This window comes from Thunnus maccoyii, chromosome 15, assembly GCF_910596095.1.
Source record: "Thunnus maccoyii chromosome 15, fThuMac1.1, whole genome shotgun sequence".
Taxonomy (NCBI): domain Eukaryota; kingdom Metazoa; phylum Chordata; class Actinopteri; order Scombriformes; family Scombridae; genus Thunnus; species Thunnus maccoyii.
In genome coordinates, this window is record NC_056547.1 from 30,789,867 (window position 1) to 30,808,770 (window position 18,904).

General features: G+C 40.8%; 1 protein-coding gene across 1 annotated transcript in view; it reads left to right on the forward strand.

The window, feature by feature from the left end:
• bag6l (BCL2 associated athanogene 6, like) overlaps positions 1 to 18,904 on the forward strand; it is a 40,674-nt gene that overhangs the window by 1,334 nt on the left and 20,436 nt on the right. Inside the window, exons 4-15 of the mRNA XM_042434777.1 lie at positions 3,397 to 3,623; positions 3,710 to 3,781; positions 3,868 to 3,990; positions 4,588 to 4,766; positions 5,169 to 5,298; positions 7,299 to 7,502; positions 9,715 to 9,943; positions 11,217 to 11,279; positions 11,433 to 11,743; positions 11,835 to 11,913; positions 17,827 to 18,143; positions 18,603 to 18,852. Coding sequence (XP_042290711.1) covers positions 3,397 to 3,623; positions 3,710 to 3,781; positions 3,868 to 3,990; positions 4,588 to 4,766; positions 5,169 to 5,298; positions 7,299 to 7,502; positions 9,715 to 9,943; positions 11,217 to 11,279; positions 11,433 to 11,743; positions 11,835 to 11,913; positions 17,827 to 18,143; positions 18,603 to 18,852 — 2,184 coding nt within the window. The remainder of the gene's footprint in view (positions 1 to 3,396; positions 3,624 to 3,709; positions 3,782 to 3,867; positions 3,991 to 4,587; positions 4,767 to 5,168; positions 5,299 to 7,298; positions 7,503 to 9,714; positions 9,944 to 11,216; positions 11,280 to 11,432; positions 11,744 to 11,834; positions 11,914 to 17,826; positions 18,144 to 18,602; positions 18,853 to 18,904) is intronic.

Below are 18,904 nucleotides of genomic sequence, written 5' to 3' on the forward strand. Positions count from 1 at the left end.
CCAAAGCTGACATGTTAACACTTGTTATTCTAGTTACTTTAAGCTTATTACTCAGTATATGGCTCAGCTTAAAAACAAACTGAAGAAAATGCCACAACAAGCAGCCAGACCTTCTGCACACTCATTCACTAATCACAAACATCAACAGGTGACTGAACAGCCACTCAATTAAAGACAGCTCACCGTAACTTCAACAAGCAAACTACCCACAACACACAATATGATCTCTGCTGCATTCTTGTTAAGGAGATAAATTCACACAACAGCCACAGAGACATTTAAGCATCAGAGATGAAATTAGCAGACAGAGAGAGAGAAGCTGTATCTGACTCACATTATCTGATGTCCTCTTCTTTCTATCATGGAAATGAAGCATCCATGTCATAACGTCCATTTGTGGCTGTTGGTCATCTTGTTTGTTAGTTAACAGAACTTTGTGGCTGCTGGTTAACCAGTCTGATACCATTAGCAACAATGACAAAAAGCTAACCCTCCTGGTTATTTCTCCGGTTGCTTTTCTCTCCAGCCGCTCTCCAGTGGCGTCCTGCCGCTGCTGCGCTGCCCAGTCCAGATCCATTTTCCTGTCAGCTTAACAACAGTCCTTAGCAGTCCTTCAGGGTTGCTACAACAAACCAACTGTTGCGTTGGCTAACGCAAGCAGCTGTCTACTGCTCGATAAAAGAAGTGAAACGTAATTTATCTATATTTTACTGGTCCTCTTCTCTTACCAGTTCGTCACACTCACATACATTACAGTGGTAGAGAATTGACGATGAAATCTGGAAAGTGTCATTGGACCAATGCAATGTCAATATTGCATTCAGGTTGTTGATTGGTTAGGGAGGACGTCCTCCCTTGTTGCGTCATTTTATGTGTCTTGGCCAATCATAGATTAGCATGAAAAAAATGAAGTACATTAAATTGATGTAAGAGAGCCTGCCCTGAGGAGGACAGCAGGTAGCCGTCCTCCTCTGCCCCCCCCCCCCCCCCCCCCCACTGCCCCCCACCACCACTTCACACAGGCAGCCCTTTCTCCTCCTACCCTGCAGGTGTCACTGTTGAAGCATTTTAATCAGAATTTCAATTACAATGGATTTTTTCCATTACATCTTGCTATTTTTAATATGTCCTCCAGACTGGTGTCTTTCCCGTTGCATGAAAACTGCTGCTATTAAACCCAGTCTAAAAAAGAAGAACCTGGACCCAAAAGCACTTAGCAACTATAGGACAATCTCCAACCTCACCTTCCTGAGTAAGATCATTGAGAAGGTTGTATATAAGCAATTAAACTGCTGTCTTACAGATAATGATATTTATGATAAATTCCAATCTGGCTTCTGCACGTCTCATAGTGCAGAATCTGCTCTTTTAAAAATTGTTAATGACATGAGGATCAACATTGACATAAAAAACCTCATACTAATACTCCTAATACTCCTAGACCTAAGCTCTGCACTGGAAACAGTGGATCACGGGATTCTACTGGAAAGGCTAAGAAACTGGGTGGGTCTGTCTGGTAAGGTTCTCGGGTGGTTTGAATCCTACCTGCATAATAGAAATTTCATTGTCACACTTGGGAACTTCCACTCCAACAGACACAAATAGTGTGGGGGGTCCCACAAGGCTCCATCCTGGGTCCTCCTCTGTCCAACCCTTGGTCATATTATCAGCAAACATAACATCAGCTACTATAATCACGCCGATGACACGCAGCTTCTCATATCACTATCCAGATAGTCAGCTGCTAGGAAGAAATCAACCACTGGGTGGCAGCAAACTTCCTTCAGCTGAACAGATAGAAAACAGATTTTGGTTGTAGGTGCTAAAGCTTAGAGACAGCGGATCTGCAAGTACCTGGAGTCCAGATCACTAAAGACAAGTGACCAGATTAAAAACCTAGGTTTAAGGACCATATCAATGGAATCAACAGGGTTGCCTTTTTCAAACTCAACTAAACCAAAGACTTAAGAAATCCCTCATCACTTGAGCATTTTCTTAAATGAACACACCATATCTGTACAGTATGTTTGTTTGTATGTGTCTATGTACATGTGTTTTTAAACCCATATACATGCACATGGATCTTTCTGTTTATCTGCACATTTTTTCTGTTTATTTATTGTTTGTCGTTTTTATTCAAAGCACTTTGAACTGCTTTTGTATGAGATGGTGCTATACAAATAAATTTGAATTTAATTGAGTTGAATTATGGTGATTTTATGCCTCCACGCCAGCGACAGCCGTGGCTAGAGGCATTATGTTTTCGGGGTATCCGTCTGCCTTCCGTCCCATTCTCGTGAACGTGATATCTCAGGAACACCTTGAGGGAATTTCTTCAAATTTGGCACAAACGTCTACTTGGACTCAAGGATGAACCGATTAGATTTTGGTGATCAAAGTTCAGGGTCACTCGTGAACGCAATATCTCAGGAATGCCTGGAGGGAATTTGACTACATCTGGCACAAACATCCACTTGGCTTTAAAGATGAATTGATTAGAATTTTGTGGTCAAAAGTCAAGGTCACTGTGACCTCACAAAAATGTTTTTGGCCATGACTCAAGAATTCATACCCTAATTATGACAAAGTTTCGCACAAATGTCTAATAAGATAAAATGATGAAGTGATGACATTTTATATTCAAAGGGTCAAAGATCAAAGTCCCTTTGACATCATAATGTTCTCCTACTTTTCTTGCCATTATTAAGTGCCATAACTCTGGAGGGGGAGATTGTGACCATATTTCACTTTTGGTCAGATACTGAATTGATGACACTAATCATGGGTGCCCACCTTGAAACTGTGGTGATTGTGTAGATCCTCTGTGCTGCCTGATTGAAGATGTGTGTGAAGCATCAATGTTTTAGAATTTGTAGCTTCTTTGCAGCAAGATCCATATCTGAAGCATTGTCTACTGTCATGGCAATGTTCTATCAGAATCAGCTTTATTGGCCAAACATGTGAACACATACAAGGAATTTGACTTTTTTTTTTTGTTTCTCTCAATGAACTTATACACTAATAGACATATAGCAGAACAAGAACAACAATGCTGAAGCAAGGGAACAGATGATGAATAACAAGCTAGACAACAACAAAAGGAATAGTTTTCCAAATACACTTGACTAGGAAAGGTTTGCTTATCACTGTAGCTGTGAAAACAATCTTGTAATGAATGGGTGATGAGCCAGGGCTGAATTATTCACTGGAATTATTCATGTCAATATAGTGATAACTTAATACCTTTTATTAATACCTTGTATTAAATTCTTTCAAAGTCTTCACCATAAATATTATATGGGTCTGGACAGACATGGATGTAAACTGGTTGGTGGAGGCATTCAATGGCAAGGTGGTATTTCTAGTTATTTAATAAAGTCCAACCCTTTATTTTAGATGTAGATGGGAAGGTGATCCACCTGGTGGAGCGTGCCCCCCCTCAAACCACCACATCCTGCTCTGGGGGTGCAGGAGTGTCCACTGAAGGGGCAGAGGGTGGAAGCAGCACCAGCCATGCCTCCACCTCCTCCCAGGGTGCACCACATGACCGCAATGGCAACAGTTACGTCATGCTGGGAACCTTCAACCTCCCTGTCAACATCATGGATCCTCAGCAGATACAGGTGGGGGTGACCCTGCCTCTTGCAAACCTACACTTCACTGTGTTTTTCTGTGTTATGTTTTGTGACAGCTAGGATTTGTTTTGTAGATGTCCATCCAACAGATGATGGCTGGAGTTGGTGAAGCCGGAAGGAATGCCAGGGTCAGCACCAGCTCTGGGGTAAAGGCTCATCATCATCAGTACTCATCATTTCATAGCTTCTGTGTCAGTCTTTCTGTAAAGCTGACAGATGTTTGTATGCATAGAGCAATAGCTCAGTGGATGTGCAGATTAATTTGGACCATCCGGTGCAGAGTGAGCCCAGGATGAGGCTGCAGCTGGCTGACAACCTGCTCAGAGATGCTTGCTCTCTGATCCACAGGCTGGAGGTACACTTTCTGTTTGCTTCTCACCCCCTTCAGCATTGTCACTACATATCTCAGCAAGGCAAGTCATTAATAATTTTCAGGAGAAGTAAAGCTATTCAGAAATGCCATCAGCATCAAATTAATTTTCATGGATTTTGTTACTCCTGTGTATTTTTTTTTCTTCATTTGGTATGTCCCATTTATGTATCTGTTACTATTGATACTCAAGAAAACATCTAAACTTGATGATTGAGGAAAGATCAGAAATTTTAAAAGGCACCCTTTTAACATGATTTCTAATTAGATTTTTGGATGTTTATTGTCTACTTTATGAATATGGGAGAAATATCACTGATAAACCGATATTTCATGCTGATTCTAGCAGTATCTAGCAGTTATGACTGAGAAAAAGATGAGTGGTTTTAGACGCAAACTGCATGCTAAGGGTTATATGAATACACCAAGTTTTTCCCCATAAAGAAATTACTCAGACCCCATAGCTGTGAATGTTTCCGCAGAAGTTCATAGTCCCATCAAATGGATGCGCTCAGTGTCCATGTTGAACCAACAGGTGTGCAGGTATATGTGTTTGTGAAGTCATGTGTTCTTGTGTTGTAGGATGTGTCCAGTGACAGCAGCTCCCACTCAGAGTCAGATATACCTCAGTCCTCTTCTTCCCTGCCTTCCTCCTCTGCAAGAGGGGCTACAGGATCACAGCCCATGGACACCACCCCTCCTCCTGCTCCATCATCCTCCACCTCCACACAGACTGAGAGACCACCCAACACTGGACCCAAGTAAGTCAGTCACTTCAAACAGTCAATTTACACCAGAAGGGTGACTATTCTTACTCTCAGTTTTACCTGGGAGCTCTTTGTTTATTTGTTAAATCGATTCATTACTTTCTTTTCCATACATTTCAAGGGACATGAGAAAACTGACTTTTTAAAAGCAAAGTTAACATTAACTGATTACAGCAAGTCCCAGGCTATTGCATTTAGATTTCTCTTGAGAATTCTTAAGACGATGAAGTTTTTATAATATTACAGCAAACATAAGAAGTAGCAAGGACATCCAAGCAGATCTAGAATATGTCTCAAAACAGTGGCAGCATAAACAGTGTGAACGTTTACAACACAGAATTCTCCAGCAGAGCCTCTGTAACTCTTACCCATTCTGTCCTCTGTGTTTGTCATCAGCCACCCGAGTCCAGCAGAGTTTGTGGAGGTGCTCTCTGAGGTCAGGAGGGTGGAGGAGAGGTTACGACCCTTCATAGAGAGGACCCACTCAATCCTCGGGGCAGCAACCTCAGCAGACTACAACAACAACGTAAGGAGTGTCGCTGCATGAATAACAAAAAAATCATATCACAATATGACTTCTCAAAAAAGTGAGGTAGTACATCCAAAACTGTACCTTGTTTACTGATGCTTGCAAACATTTATGCAATTCAACAGGAATAACCTTTATCGCACTTTATCTGTATACTGAAATGCATTGCCCTAAAAAAGACCTTACTTGGTTACTTGGGCTGCAACTAACAAATATTTTCATTATTGATTAATCTTTATATTATTTTCTTGATTAATCGGTTAGTTATTTTGTCTGTAAAATGTCAGAAAATGGTGTGCTGTGCTGTGTAACTACTCCTGGAGCGGAGCAGTGAACTTGCACGCTGTGCACGTGCAGATGTCCATATAAAGAAATCCGTCACAAACTGACGCCAGCTCGGGCTGAAAGTAGAAAAACCATTGGACACCGAGCGTTCAGAACAGTCTGAAGCCAGGGCTTTCTGCTCACAGGGATTACTGCTACATACGTTTACCTTGTTATTTGACACGTTAGCCACTTTTAACATGAATATCCAACATTGTGACATTATAAACATGTCTGAAAATAAGGAAAAGCATAATATGTCCCCTTTAAGCGCTGTCTCTATGGCAACAATCATAACGCCAGGTTGGCTCAACTGGGAAGAAGACAGCTGTCTGTCCCTCACTGTCTGCTTATATAAGGAGCATTTCATAGATGGCACATATATGAAAATAGGAGCATTTTTATATATGACACATATATATATAAAAATTCCTTCACAGGAGAGATTACAACTCAAGGAAATCTGACCTTTTGTACAAAGGAAGTACGTTGGTCAATGCCACAAATTTGCTTAAATTTGATTGCTGACCTAGAAATAGTGAAGAATCTTAAATATTTCTTCTTCAGTTTACATGTCATAACTTCTTGTGTTTTAAAATGTTTCTGAATCCTAAAACTTTGTGATTATTTCCAGGCTCATGTGAGAATATTAGAGATTTTCAATGTGGTCTCAGACTTTTGGACCCCACTGTAAATAAAATATTAATAGATTATCAAAATAGTTGGTGATTAATTTAATAGTTGGCAAGTAATCGATTAATCACTTAATCGTTGCAGCTCTAGACCTGACCAATCTATGGTGTTAAATCATGGTTTTCCCAGATTTAGGACATTTTAGGGGCATTGATTAGTTGATTACTCTTCACCATGAACACCTGATATTCATGAGGCTGAAAAAAGCAATTCAAGTTTGTGCAGTTAATAGAGTTTGGTGAATCTGACTTCACACTCACAGAAAAAAGTCAGAGAGATTTAGGAGAAGTTTACAAAAATGTTCTTGCATGAGACCCATTGTCATAAACATATGACTGTATTACACTAACTTTTGATATCCGTAAGTAAGGTAAGTGTAAAATCTAAACACACCCTATTTAACACCACCCTACTTTAAACATGTAGTGTATAAATGCAGTGCAAGATACGCTTTTTATTATCAATTAAAAGTAAACTATTGAACAGGCTGTATATATCATTCTTTCTACTAACATTTAATGTAAGCCATATCCCATCCGACAAAGTAATTTTTGTACCACTAGGATTGGGAGTAGGGTGGAGGTATCAGATATTTCTGCAGCTACTGGCCAGATTGCCATGGAATTTACTTTGGAAATTCATGGTCCTTAGAAGATGAGGCCTAATTATTTTGAAGAACTCTTGATCTTTTCTCTAATATTATTATTATACCAAAGCCCACTTGTACGCATGACACACTGTAATCTATTAGGCTAAATGTCTAAAATGACTCCATGACCATTCCTCTAATATCACCCTCTGGACAAACTTTACATTTTTAGAGCCAGTGATGATGAGGCTCAAAGAAAAGGTATGTTAAAAGTACGTTCTTTGTTATGTCCTCTGTTCTGTTTCATGTTGACAGGTACTAACAAAGCCATGAATTTTATTGTCACAATTGTCTAAAGCTGTTTCATAAATGAATGCGTCTTCATTCACAGACGCAGGAACGAGAAGAGGACCAGCGCGTTCTCAACCTGGTCGGAGATGCTCTGCGTCTCCTTGGCAACACCTTGGTTGTCCTCGGTGACCTGCGCTGCAACCTGGCCACCTCTCCTCCACGTCACCTTTATGTGGTCCGCCCCATGGCCCACTACACCCATCCGGTCCTGCTCCAGGCTGGTCTACCACACATGCCCATTCCAGTAAGTCCACAGCAGTGAGTTTCATGCAATAAGTGAACTACCACACATGTCCATTTCATTAAGTCCACAGCAGTGATTTTCATGCAATTATCTCATTTCTGTGAGCTGTGTGGAAATACGAAACAAGTCAGAGGTCCAGATTTACTTAGAAAACAACCTTCTCTTAAATTGCAAAGTGATTTGGCTCACAAAGCATTTACTTTGGCTTCTGTTCAGCTCTGCCTGAGAAAACTGTTACTATTAGTCAATATACACTACATATTATAATATTGTAATGATCCACGTATAAATAATATTATTATATCTACCGTGTAACTAATTATTAATACAGTTGAAGGCAATAAACACATTCATGGGAATGAAATTAGATAATATAATCACATGTGCGCAAATATACACAAGGCACTGCAACTGGTGAAGGGATGGAGATAGGGAAAGAAAGCAGGTGGAGGTGATGTGTTGATATTATTGTCAGTAGGTGCTATTATGACTATGACTCATTATTGACATGTGGATGTGTTCAGGCTTGGACTCTTATCAAGCATGAGAAATTTGGGGCAGATTGGACAATGTAAAGCTGAGTTACAACAACTTCCTGTTTAATGCCCCAAACATGTTTTGGGCAAAATTCACCAGCACGCTATGCCAAGGGCGTTCCATGGAAACTAAAAAGCTTCGCAATTTAGCATCACAAAGGCGTTTAGATGTAATCAAATTTGTACCAAATTTGAAGTCGGGTGAAATTTCTAGGAGAAGTTTGTTAAAATACAATGCCTGTCAATGGCTTCACTTTGTGAAAAAACTGCAAAGTAGATTAAAAATGGCTGACTTCCTGTTGGACTTAGGCTATGGCTCCAAGAGGCTTTTTTTTAAGTCTTGGGACAGTACATCTGCCTACCAAATTTGGTAAATATTCTTCAAATTTAAAGGTGGGGGCTTTGGCTTTTAATTTTCTAGGAGGCACCTTTGAGCCATTTTACCACTCTTATGCCCAAGACCCACATCAGATATCAAGGTACTTGATGCATGTGCAAAGTTTTGTGAGTTTTCGAGCACCCCAGCACCTCAAAAATGTTAAAAGTAAGTAGGGTCGCTATAGAGCCGATGTCCCACACCCAAGCCCTATTGTGATACTAATCGCAAGACTTATTAGTTCAAACATAGGTGCAAACTTTCATGAGTTTTCACGCATCCTAAAGGCATCAAACATGTTTGTAAAATGAAAATTGACACATGAAATCCAAAATGGCTGACTTCCTGTTGGGCTAATAAATTTGAATACATATGTATCATGTTGAGCTAGATGAGAGCAATGAACCAAATTTCATGAACATCAAAGAAACTTTGTTCCAAAATGGCCCTGCGTTTGGGGGCGCTATAGAGCTTGCCGGCCATGCCCGAGCCCAATCACTACAGAACTTTGCAATTTTTGGCAATTCTGACATGTGTGCCAATTTTCCTGAGTTTTTCAGCATCCTAAGCCCCTCAAAAATGCAATGGCATTGGGGAATAATAATAATAATAATAATGATAATTATAATGATAATAATAATAATAATAATAATAATAATAATAATAATAATAATAATTTATACAAAAACAATAGGTTCCTGGCATCAGGGAACGTTGGGCCCCTGGCACTTTTGTGCTCGGACCCTAATAACAATCCTTTCAAGAAAATAGATTCCTTGCACTTTCAGTGCCAGGGACCGTAGGGCTCCTTGTACTTTTGTGCTGGAGCCCTAATAATAATAATAATAATAATAATAACAATAATAATAATAATAATAATAATAATAATAATAATAATAATAATAATAATAATAATAATCCCTTCAAAAACAGTAGGTTCCTCGCACTTTCAGTGCTGGGGACCATTGGGCCCCTGGCACTTTCGTGCTCTAAATATCGGTGCATTGGACTACATATACGATATTGATATATCTGTGATAGTCCAATACCGGCCGATAATATCGGCTGACTGATATATTGGTCGGGCTGTAGAGCGAACCAACCTCAAGGTGAAAGGTATGGTGTTGGAAATGAGAGACTTATACCTGACATGTCAACATTCATTTGTAAAGCAGAGGGAGCTTCTCAGAAGGCCTTAAACAATTTTCTACTTCACTGATAGTTATATTTTCCAGCTTGATATCACAGTGTTGTGTTAATATGGGATCTAGTTGAAGTAAATGTGATTTTTTTCCCTCAGATAAATCTGGGGACAACAGTGACCATGACATCCAATGGGAGACCTACAGCTGAAGGACAACGCCAGCCCTCTCAGGCCACTGGACAACCAGATCAGCAGGCTCCAGGCCAGGCTCCACCTCTTCAGTCCAATGGGACCACTCATCATCAAGGACAGGGAGGACCTCGAGTTATCCGGATCACCCACCAGACCATGGAGCCTGTAGTCATGATGCAGATGAACATTGATGGTACTGTATATGTGCTGCTAGGTCATCGTAGAATTTGATTATACATGTTAGTAATGCTATGGACGCATGAGTGTAATGTGTCTGAAAACCACAATATCTAATGTATTTCAATGGGAACTCTGGGTTACATGGATTGATGGAGCACAGTGTGAAAGCACTGTATGTCAGTTAGTGAGACAGATAAAACAAAGTGAACTTCTTACTGAGCTCAGATCATCTGCAATTGCAGCGATAGATTGATGTGGAAGTTAATACAGAAATTAAAACATAGAGAAAACAATATATTGGTATTTAATATGTAGGGGTGAATAAATAGAGAAATAGATTCATGTGGAAATAAAAAATAATAAGAAAATAGGGAAGTAAAAACTAAAGAAATAAATACAGAGATAAAGAAACAAATAAAAACAGAAAAATATAATATTCTTTCCATTTTTATTGCCCACTTCATCCTTATTCATCAGTTTATTTTTTGTTTATTCTGCACTTATTTATTAAGATTCAGTTTATTTGCACAGGCAACAGAAAAATAAGTGATATGCAGGGAACCATTGTTGAAGCTTCCACTGAAGAGCTGAAAACATCAGATCTGTGTGGAGCAATGATGAGACATTCCACAAATTAACACATGAAACAAACAAATGTCATATTTCTGTCATGTTTTCAACATGGTTTTCCATTGTTTTAGCTTCGACTGCTGCTCTTTTAATGACATTATCACGTTGTGTCCTCTTCTGCAATGGTTTTATGACGCCAACTGGAAAATTGGCACATAATAGTGAATGGAAATAAGCATTCATTCACATTTTCTTTGCTGATTTTCTTTAAATTTGGTTAAAATATGAGCTACAGTTGGACTGCTTAGCTCTGGAGATTATCCACACAATTACAATCATTGTAAGAGTGAAGTGGTATTAGTGTATTCTGGTCTGTGAATTCATTGGATGCTAAAAGCCAAATGTCCCATGTAAATATGTAAATGCCACATAAGATACATATCTGGTCCAGGTCACATGTTGTTTCTCTGTCTCTGTCACTCTCACTGCTGTCAGATACAGGATTCACTAATCAAACCCACCAACATATCACTTCATCTGACAAGTTGAGATGACACAACATGATTGATGATTTATACAAGGCACACATGATTTAATGAGCTACAACTGAACTTGATCTGAACCCTGTAGGGAAAGTGGGTCACTGCATTATAAAAGGAGATATGTGATATATTATAATATATGTAATGCATCTCATGTTTGTTTTCGTTGAATAGGTGATTCAGCTGCTGGCTCTCAGGTTCCAGGACAGGCAAATGCTCCAGGTCAAGGTCAGCCTGGTGAGTGATGCTCTGTGGTTGGATAGTTTGTTGCTATGGTAATAGATGCTTCTTCCTGCATTAAGTATTTTTTTGGCCACTTGGGTGCAGAATAAGTTAGAGTGGACACAGTCAAAAATGTGTTTATCATGAGAAACCTCTCACTGTATGCAGGAGTGACACCTGTCCACTTCCCTGGACTGCCCCCTGAGTTCATGCAGGCCATCGTGCACCAGATCTCCCACCAAGCTGCTGCCATGGCTGCTGCAGCCTCAGCAGGCCACCCAGCACAGACAGTGTCCGGCCCTAGCTCCATACCTATTGCTGAGGGAACTGCTTCCCCACAACCCCCCCACCCTGCTCAGGCCAGAGTGGTCATCACCAGACCATCCTTCTCCCCCCGTATCCCTCAGCCTGTAGGAACCAGAGGAACCACCATCAACCTGAGGGCTACAGTACCAACAGCAGGCCAGCAGCCACGACAGGTGAAGTAGACTTCACACATTAATGAACTGTTCTGCCATAAATATGTAAGTGCTTGTTTAACTCACCCTCCTTTTACCTCTCCGTTAGCAGGGCACACCACTGGCTCCATCCTCCCTCACCCAGATGATCAGTGGTCTGGTCGGTCAGCTCCTGATGCCTGGGCAGACCGGTCAGTATGAACCCATTTACCCTGTATTCCTGTCACAGCAGCTAACAAAACAAATGTTCAGGTTAGTCAGTACTGCTATAAAATATGAACTAACTTGCAGACAGATGTAAAGTACTTATAGTGCATGTTTGTGAAGCAGCTCTTCTTCTTGTCTCCTTCTTTAATGATAGTGAAGTGAGTTTCAAAAATATTTGAATATGTTTTTCTACTTTTCAAGTAGCCTATGGTTTCTCTTTATTTCCATCCGGTGAAATAGTCAACTTGCAGAGATTTGAAACAAAAGCAGGGGATACACTTTAAAACTTTAAAGACATCTCAGACATAATGACTTCCATCAACATGCACTAATTTCTTTTACTCCTGACAGTTTGAAAGGAGCACATATTGAAAGACTGAGTAGATACAGATAACAGTGTGTTGCTGTGGGTATGTAGTTTGCTATTTGTGACTACACCTGGAAAACTCACAAGCAGCAAAGTGTGCTGCGTTACAATAACAACCACCCAAACCTTGAGCTGTCATGTCATTAGCTGCAGCTTAATTACAAATTTAACATTTTTAACTTGATTTGTATATTTTATTGTGTATATATTTTTTAATCATTTTGTTATGCTTCATTTTTATATGTTTTGGGTTTCTTTATTGTGTTAAAATATTATTGAAATGCACAATAAATAAATATATCTTATGGGGTCCTTAGCCCCGTCCGGTTGGTTAGCCATCACCAGTTTGTCAGTCTGGATCTGGAAGTCCCACAGGATCTTGGCTTGGTCATTCTCAACCACCTTAGGAGGTGTCTTCCATTGTGACCTTGGGACTTCCAGCCCATGCTCAGTGCAGATGTTCCTGTACACTATGCCAGCCACTTGGTTATGGCGTTCCATGTACGCTGTTCCTGCCTACATCTTACACCCTGCTATTATGTGCTGAACTGTCTCAGGAGCATCTTTGCACAGCCTGCACCTGGGGTCCTGTCTGGTGTGGTAGATCCCCGCCTCTATTGATCTTGTACTGTGTGCCTGTTCTTGTGCTGCCATGATTAGTGCTTCTGTGCTGTCCTTCAGTTCTGCCTTTTCCAGCCACTGGTAGGATTTCTTGATATCAGCCACTTCTTCTATCTGTCGGTGGTACATACCATGTAGGGACTTGTCACTCCATGATGGTACCTCCTCCTCTGCATCATCGAGTTTCTGCTGCCTGAGGTATTCACTTAGCAGTTCATCTTTGGGGGCCATCTTCCTGATGTATTCCTGGATGTTGGTTGTTTCGTCCTGGACAATTGCTCTGATGCTCACCAGTCCTCGGCCTCCCTCGTTCCCCTTAGTGTACAGTCTCACCCTCACCCTCCATGCATTGTGAGGAGCTTTCTTGTCTTGATATCAGTGGCCTCTATCTCCTCCTTTGGCCAGTTTATTATACCAGTGGGGTATCTGATGACTGGCAGGGCGTACGTGTTGATGGCCCGTATCTTGTTCTTCCCATGCAGCCGACTTTTCAGGACCTGCCTTACTCTGTGTAGGTATTTGGCTGTGGCTGACTTCCCTGCAGCCTCCTAAAGGTTCCCATTTGCCTCCGGGATCCCAAAGTATTTGTAGCTGTCCTGAACATCTGCAATGCTGCCTTCTGGCAGTTCAACCCCCTCGGTTCTGATCATCTTCCCTCTCTTCGATAGCATCCGACCACACTTATCTAGTCCGAATGACATTCCGATGTTGTTGCTGTGGATCCTGGTGAGGTCGATCAGTGAGTTGATGTCTCGCTCGTTCCTGGCATACAGCCTGATGTCATCCATGTAGAGGAGGTGACTGATGGTTGTTCCACTTCGGAACCGGTACCCGTAGCCACTCTTTGAGATGAGCTGGCTGAGGGGGTTTAGGCCTATGCAGAACAGCAGCGGGGATAGTGCATCGCCTTGGTATATGCTGTTGGTGAAATTTTCTCTCGAGAAAGAAGGCACATGGAGACATAAAGAAAGCATTAAACATTGTTACTTGTTGAAGCAGTTGTAAACACTGTACAATCCATCACATCATCAGTAACAATTATACAAATGTCCAAACACAAACAAAAATACAATCTTCTTGTATTTTTGGAGAGAAAGCATGTTGTTCAGCTGGCCCTTTCCCTAAAGCCAGCCCTTTCTCTAAAGATTGTGAACTCAAACTAGACAGCTTTATACCTCTCCAGAAGCAAAGCTAAAAACAGTCTGGTCCCTAAATGGACACTTCCACAAACCATTACACCTTCTTACAAACAAGTATGGTCTCTAAAACAGTAGGCTTAAGACAAAGATATCTCTAGCTAACCCCAGAGGTCAGCAAGCAACCCTCAGATAGAAACAGGTTCAAGAGTTCAACTAGCCTAGGAGTAGGATTTCTTCACCAACATGTGTCCCCAAAATGACGATGACATTACATCACATTCAGTTGATGACAAACATTGACTCCTTAGTTTGAAAACATTTGTAACATATATACAAAAGATTTATAAAATGATAACCTACTATTCAATTTTCTTTCACATTCCCTCCTTTTATCATTTGATAATCCTTTGTGCACATCAGAACTCAAGAGATCCCAAACTCAATACATTTTCCTTGAAACCTAAACACCTAAACACGTAATCATCATTACATTGCAACAAAAACACTACATCTGACGTAAAATTAAACCTCTTGCAACACATTCCAAAAAGGTAAACATGAGATCCCCTTTTGACAACCCACAAATCCTTGACTCTTCTTACATTAAGACATTTTCAAACATGAAACTGCATGTATTATACAACACTCAGTGTACAATAACTAGATGAAAAGTGTCCCATGATGATGAACAATGTCCCTTGCTCTGATGTTTCTCCTTGTCCCAGAGTCATATACCTGGGTTCGATAGTGACGATCTTACCAAACCTCTAAACAGTGTCCCAGAAACTTGATTTTGCTCGTCCCAGCCTTGTGAGAACAACTCTTGCAGTCAGAGTTCAAGCAGGCTCTTCTCAGAACCAGTCTTGCTCAGACCCTTGCAGCCACTAGCTTATAGCAAGTGTTGAATCGAGTCCTTTTGTCCTTGTATTACACCAGGCTTATCCACATGACCCTCCTGGTCCTTCCTGTGGCTTTCTCACAGCCCTGGTGCCCCGAAGCAGCTTCAGTTTTGCTGTCCAAACTCAGTTCAGTGTCGTTCATGACCATATGCCTTCATGTGAAGGAGTTGGGGGAACTGCTGCACAGGGTTATTTTAGACCCTGCCTGTGTGTAGGCCTCTCTGCTTACTCTGTCCCACAAAACCTTTCAAAATGACTTGACACTCGATGACATCTTCAACCGTCCCATTTCGTCCAACCAAACTGTCCAAAGCTCAAACACAGTCAATTAATAACAACATCACAGTTGAAACACGACTTAAAGACAGTTGAAACGGGTGTGGGCCGAAGCTACAGCATGTAATGTCTACCCTTTTAACACACATCATGTTTAACCGTGCAATGCAACAACAAAACAGTCATACACAAATTCTATATCAGAGTTGTAGGTCTCTTCAGTTCCTCACTGATTCCCTCCTGTGTTCCATATTCTAAGCACATCTCCATCATCAGAAAGAGCCTAATCATGTGATGCATCAATAAAACAAACCCTTGTACAACCACTTAAACACAAACAATATTCAATAACTTTGGTTTCTTACTTAAGACCTATTTTTTATCTCAGATTCCTAAGAGAAGCATGTTGTAGACTCCCATATTGAGGAAATCCTGAATTCTTATGCCACTTTGGCAACAGAGCCATCATAACTCACTTTTCTTTTCTTTTTTTCTTTTTTTTAAAATGTTTTTTCCACTTTTCCTTTACTCTCCCGAGTTTAACAAAATCTTGCTAACATTTGCTTTGGAAAGTTAAATCTTTTCTGAACTCTCCTCTCATTAACTTCTTTGCAGGTAGGAGCTGCAGACACATACCCGCACAGCAAAATGCAGTAACTCAAACAAAGAAAAACAGTACTGTACAGCACGGACTCGAACCGTACTAAGCGCTTCTTAACAATTTACGCAGGCTCACATATTGATAGAACTCTGATCTCACCTCGTATTTTAGGCCTTTTTGGGGACTCTAACCCCTTTTATTTATATGGCTTTTAGTTACGCAGGCTCACATATTGATGGAACTCTGATCTCACCTCGTATTGTACGCAGGCTCACGTTTGTTGTTCCCGATCTTACCTCGCACTTTTAGCCCAGGGGACTCTAACCCCTATTAGCTTTTATCAAGGACTCTAACCTTGAAAGGGACCCTGGCAGCGGACTCTAACCCTGCCTCTTTTCTGTGCACTTTTTAGGCAAGAGAACACTTTTCTCTCACTTTAGGCAAATTCCCTAGGAATTCCCTCTCTAAGCTTAGAGTATCTATGACGCCATTAAAACTTCAACAACCACCAATGCATGCCTTCGAACTAAACTCCCTTCCTTTCCTAAAAATTTTGGAGGCAAATAACAAATGCAATTTCCACAGAATTAATCACAATTACCAACAAACCAAAGATTGCTCACCACTGTCCCCATTTCCTGGAAGGTGACCCCAGCCTTCTCGCAAAAAGACCCTAACTTACATAGGTCCCCGAGGTTTCTGCAATCTCCTAGGATCGGTCCTGGCCACTGGACAGGTCAACTCTTCCAGGAAAAAGGCCAGTGGGTTAGCATCCCGGACGAGCCCCCAAATGTTGGTGAAATTTTCTCTCGAGAAAGAAGGCACATGGAGACATAAAGAAAGCATTAAACATTGTTACTTGTTGAAGCAGTTGTAAACACTGTACAATCCATCACATCATCAGTAACAATTATACAAATGTCCAAACACAAACAAAAATACAATCTTCTTGTATTTTTGGAGAGAAAGCATGTTGTTCAGCTGGCCCTTTCCCTAAAGCCAGCCCTTTCTCTAAAGATTGTGAACTCAAACTAGACAGCTTTATACCTCTCCAGAAGCAAAGCTAAAAACAGTCTGGTCCCTAAATGGACACTTCCACAAACCATTACACCTTCTTACAAACAAGTATGGTCTCTAAAACAGTAGGCTTAAGACAAAGATATCTCTAGCTAACCCCAGAGGTCAGCAAGCAACCCTCAGATAGAAACAGGTTCAAGAGTTCAACTAGCCTAGGAGTAGGATTTCTTCACCAACATGTGTCCCCAAAATGACGATGACATTACATCACATTCAGTTGATGACAAACATTGACTCCTTAGTTTGAAAACATTTGTAACATATATACAAAAGATTTATAAAATGATAACCTACTATTCAATTTTCTTTCACAATGCCGCATTTGATGGTAACTTGTGCAATTGGCTTTTAGTTGGCCCCCAGAGGTGTTTTCCACAGCCCCATTGAGTTCTTGATGAAGGCTCTTAGTGTCCTGTTGATGTTGTACATTTTCCAGCCAATCAGCTGATATATATATAAATATATATATATATATATATATATACAATCCTGTATATATATATATATATATATATATATATATATATATATATATATATATACAGGATTGTTGGAACTATCGGTTTGTATGGGTTAGCAGTTAGTTTTATTTCCAATTTTTATTAAAAAAAAGAAAAGAAAAGAAAACATTCTGGGATTTGATCGGTGTTTACTTGGCTTATCAATTATAAAACTGGATTTAAAAATGCCATTAACAGTGCAAACACTCTAGTTTAACTTCCTTCACTTAATTAGAAGGACATTTGCACATAATCAACAGCTCATTTGCATTTTGTCTCCATTATTTTGTTTACTCTCTATTACATTTTCTGAGCCAAATACTACTTGGGACCTACAAAAACACTGGTTTATCTTTATGAATGGTATGATAGGTATCAAGTGTTAAACAGCTTTTAAAAGTTGTGTTTTTCTTCCAGGTGATTCCATGTCCATGTCCTCTTCAACCAGTTCTCAGACCTCCTTCTCTACCTCTTATTCATCTGATTCCTCCACCACGTCTCCTCCTCCCCCCTCTGCCAACACCTCTGGACAGACATCTACCCACACCACCAGTACTACCTCTATGGGCCAGCCAGGAGAGGGCAGTCCTGAGAGAAATTTGGCCCAGCTCCTGGGCTCTCTGTTGGGAGGAGCAGCTGGGCCAGGAGGTCCTGGCTCTGGACCAGCACCCTCCATCACTGTGACTCTGCCAGGGGTGCCCGGCCTCTTCCAGGGCGTGTCTGACTTCACACCAGTAGGTTCATAGAAAATTTCTTGGTGGCTCCCCTGTCTTTAGGGCCACACATTTCTGACGCCAATTAGAATGAAATATATAATATGTGAAAAGTGCCCTGAGATGACTTTTGTTGTGATTTGGCGCTATATAAATAAAAATTGATTGATTAATTGATTAAATATGTGTTGCCACTGAAATGAATGTGAAAATGAAGAACTATCTAATAGAACTACCTTAATAGAACAGACTTGAGTTGAGGATCAAAAATACAGGGTTACAACTACTGCAATTTCTAGGCTTAAGATTTACAGTAGCTAATCAAACTGAGAAAAACTGACAAAATGATTTAGATGAAGTAGGCACATTATCCTTTTTCTCAGTGAAAAGTGTTAGCTGAACAGAACCATGAACATGTTTGAATTTGTTGATTAAATGTGTTTTTTTTTTTTTTTTTAAATGTGTGTTTTTCCTGTGCAGCCACCTCCCAGCGGCCCTGGCACCCCAGCGCCCCCTCAGCCCACTGGCCCTGCCCCGCCTCAGGCCAGCAGCGGGGCAGCTGGAGACTCTCTGAGCCCGGAGCTGTTCACCGGCATCGTGCAGGGAGTGCTGTCCACAATGATGAGCTCTCTGGGGGCACAACAGGGCAATGAAGAGAGCATTGCCCAGTTCATCCAGAGGCTTTCTCAGACTAGCAACCTGTTCACTCCCGGCTCTGGAGATGCTGTGGGTAAGTCTGAAAACCGAAGAATCAAAGTTGCTGCTTACATTAGCCTCATTGT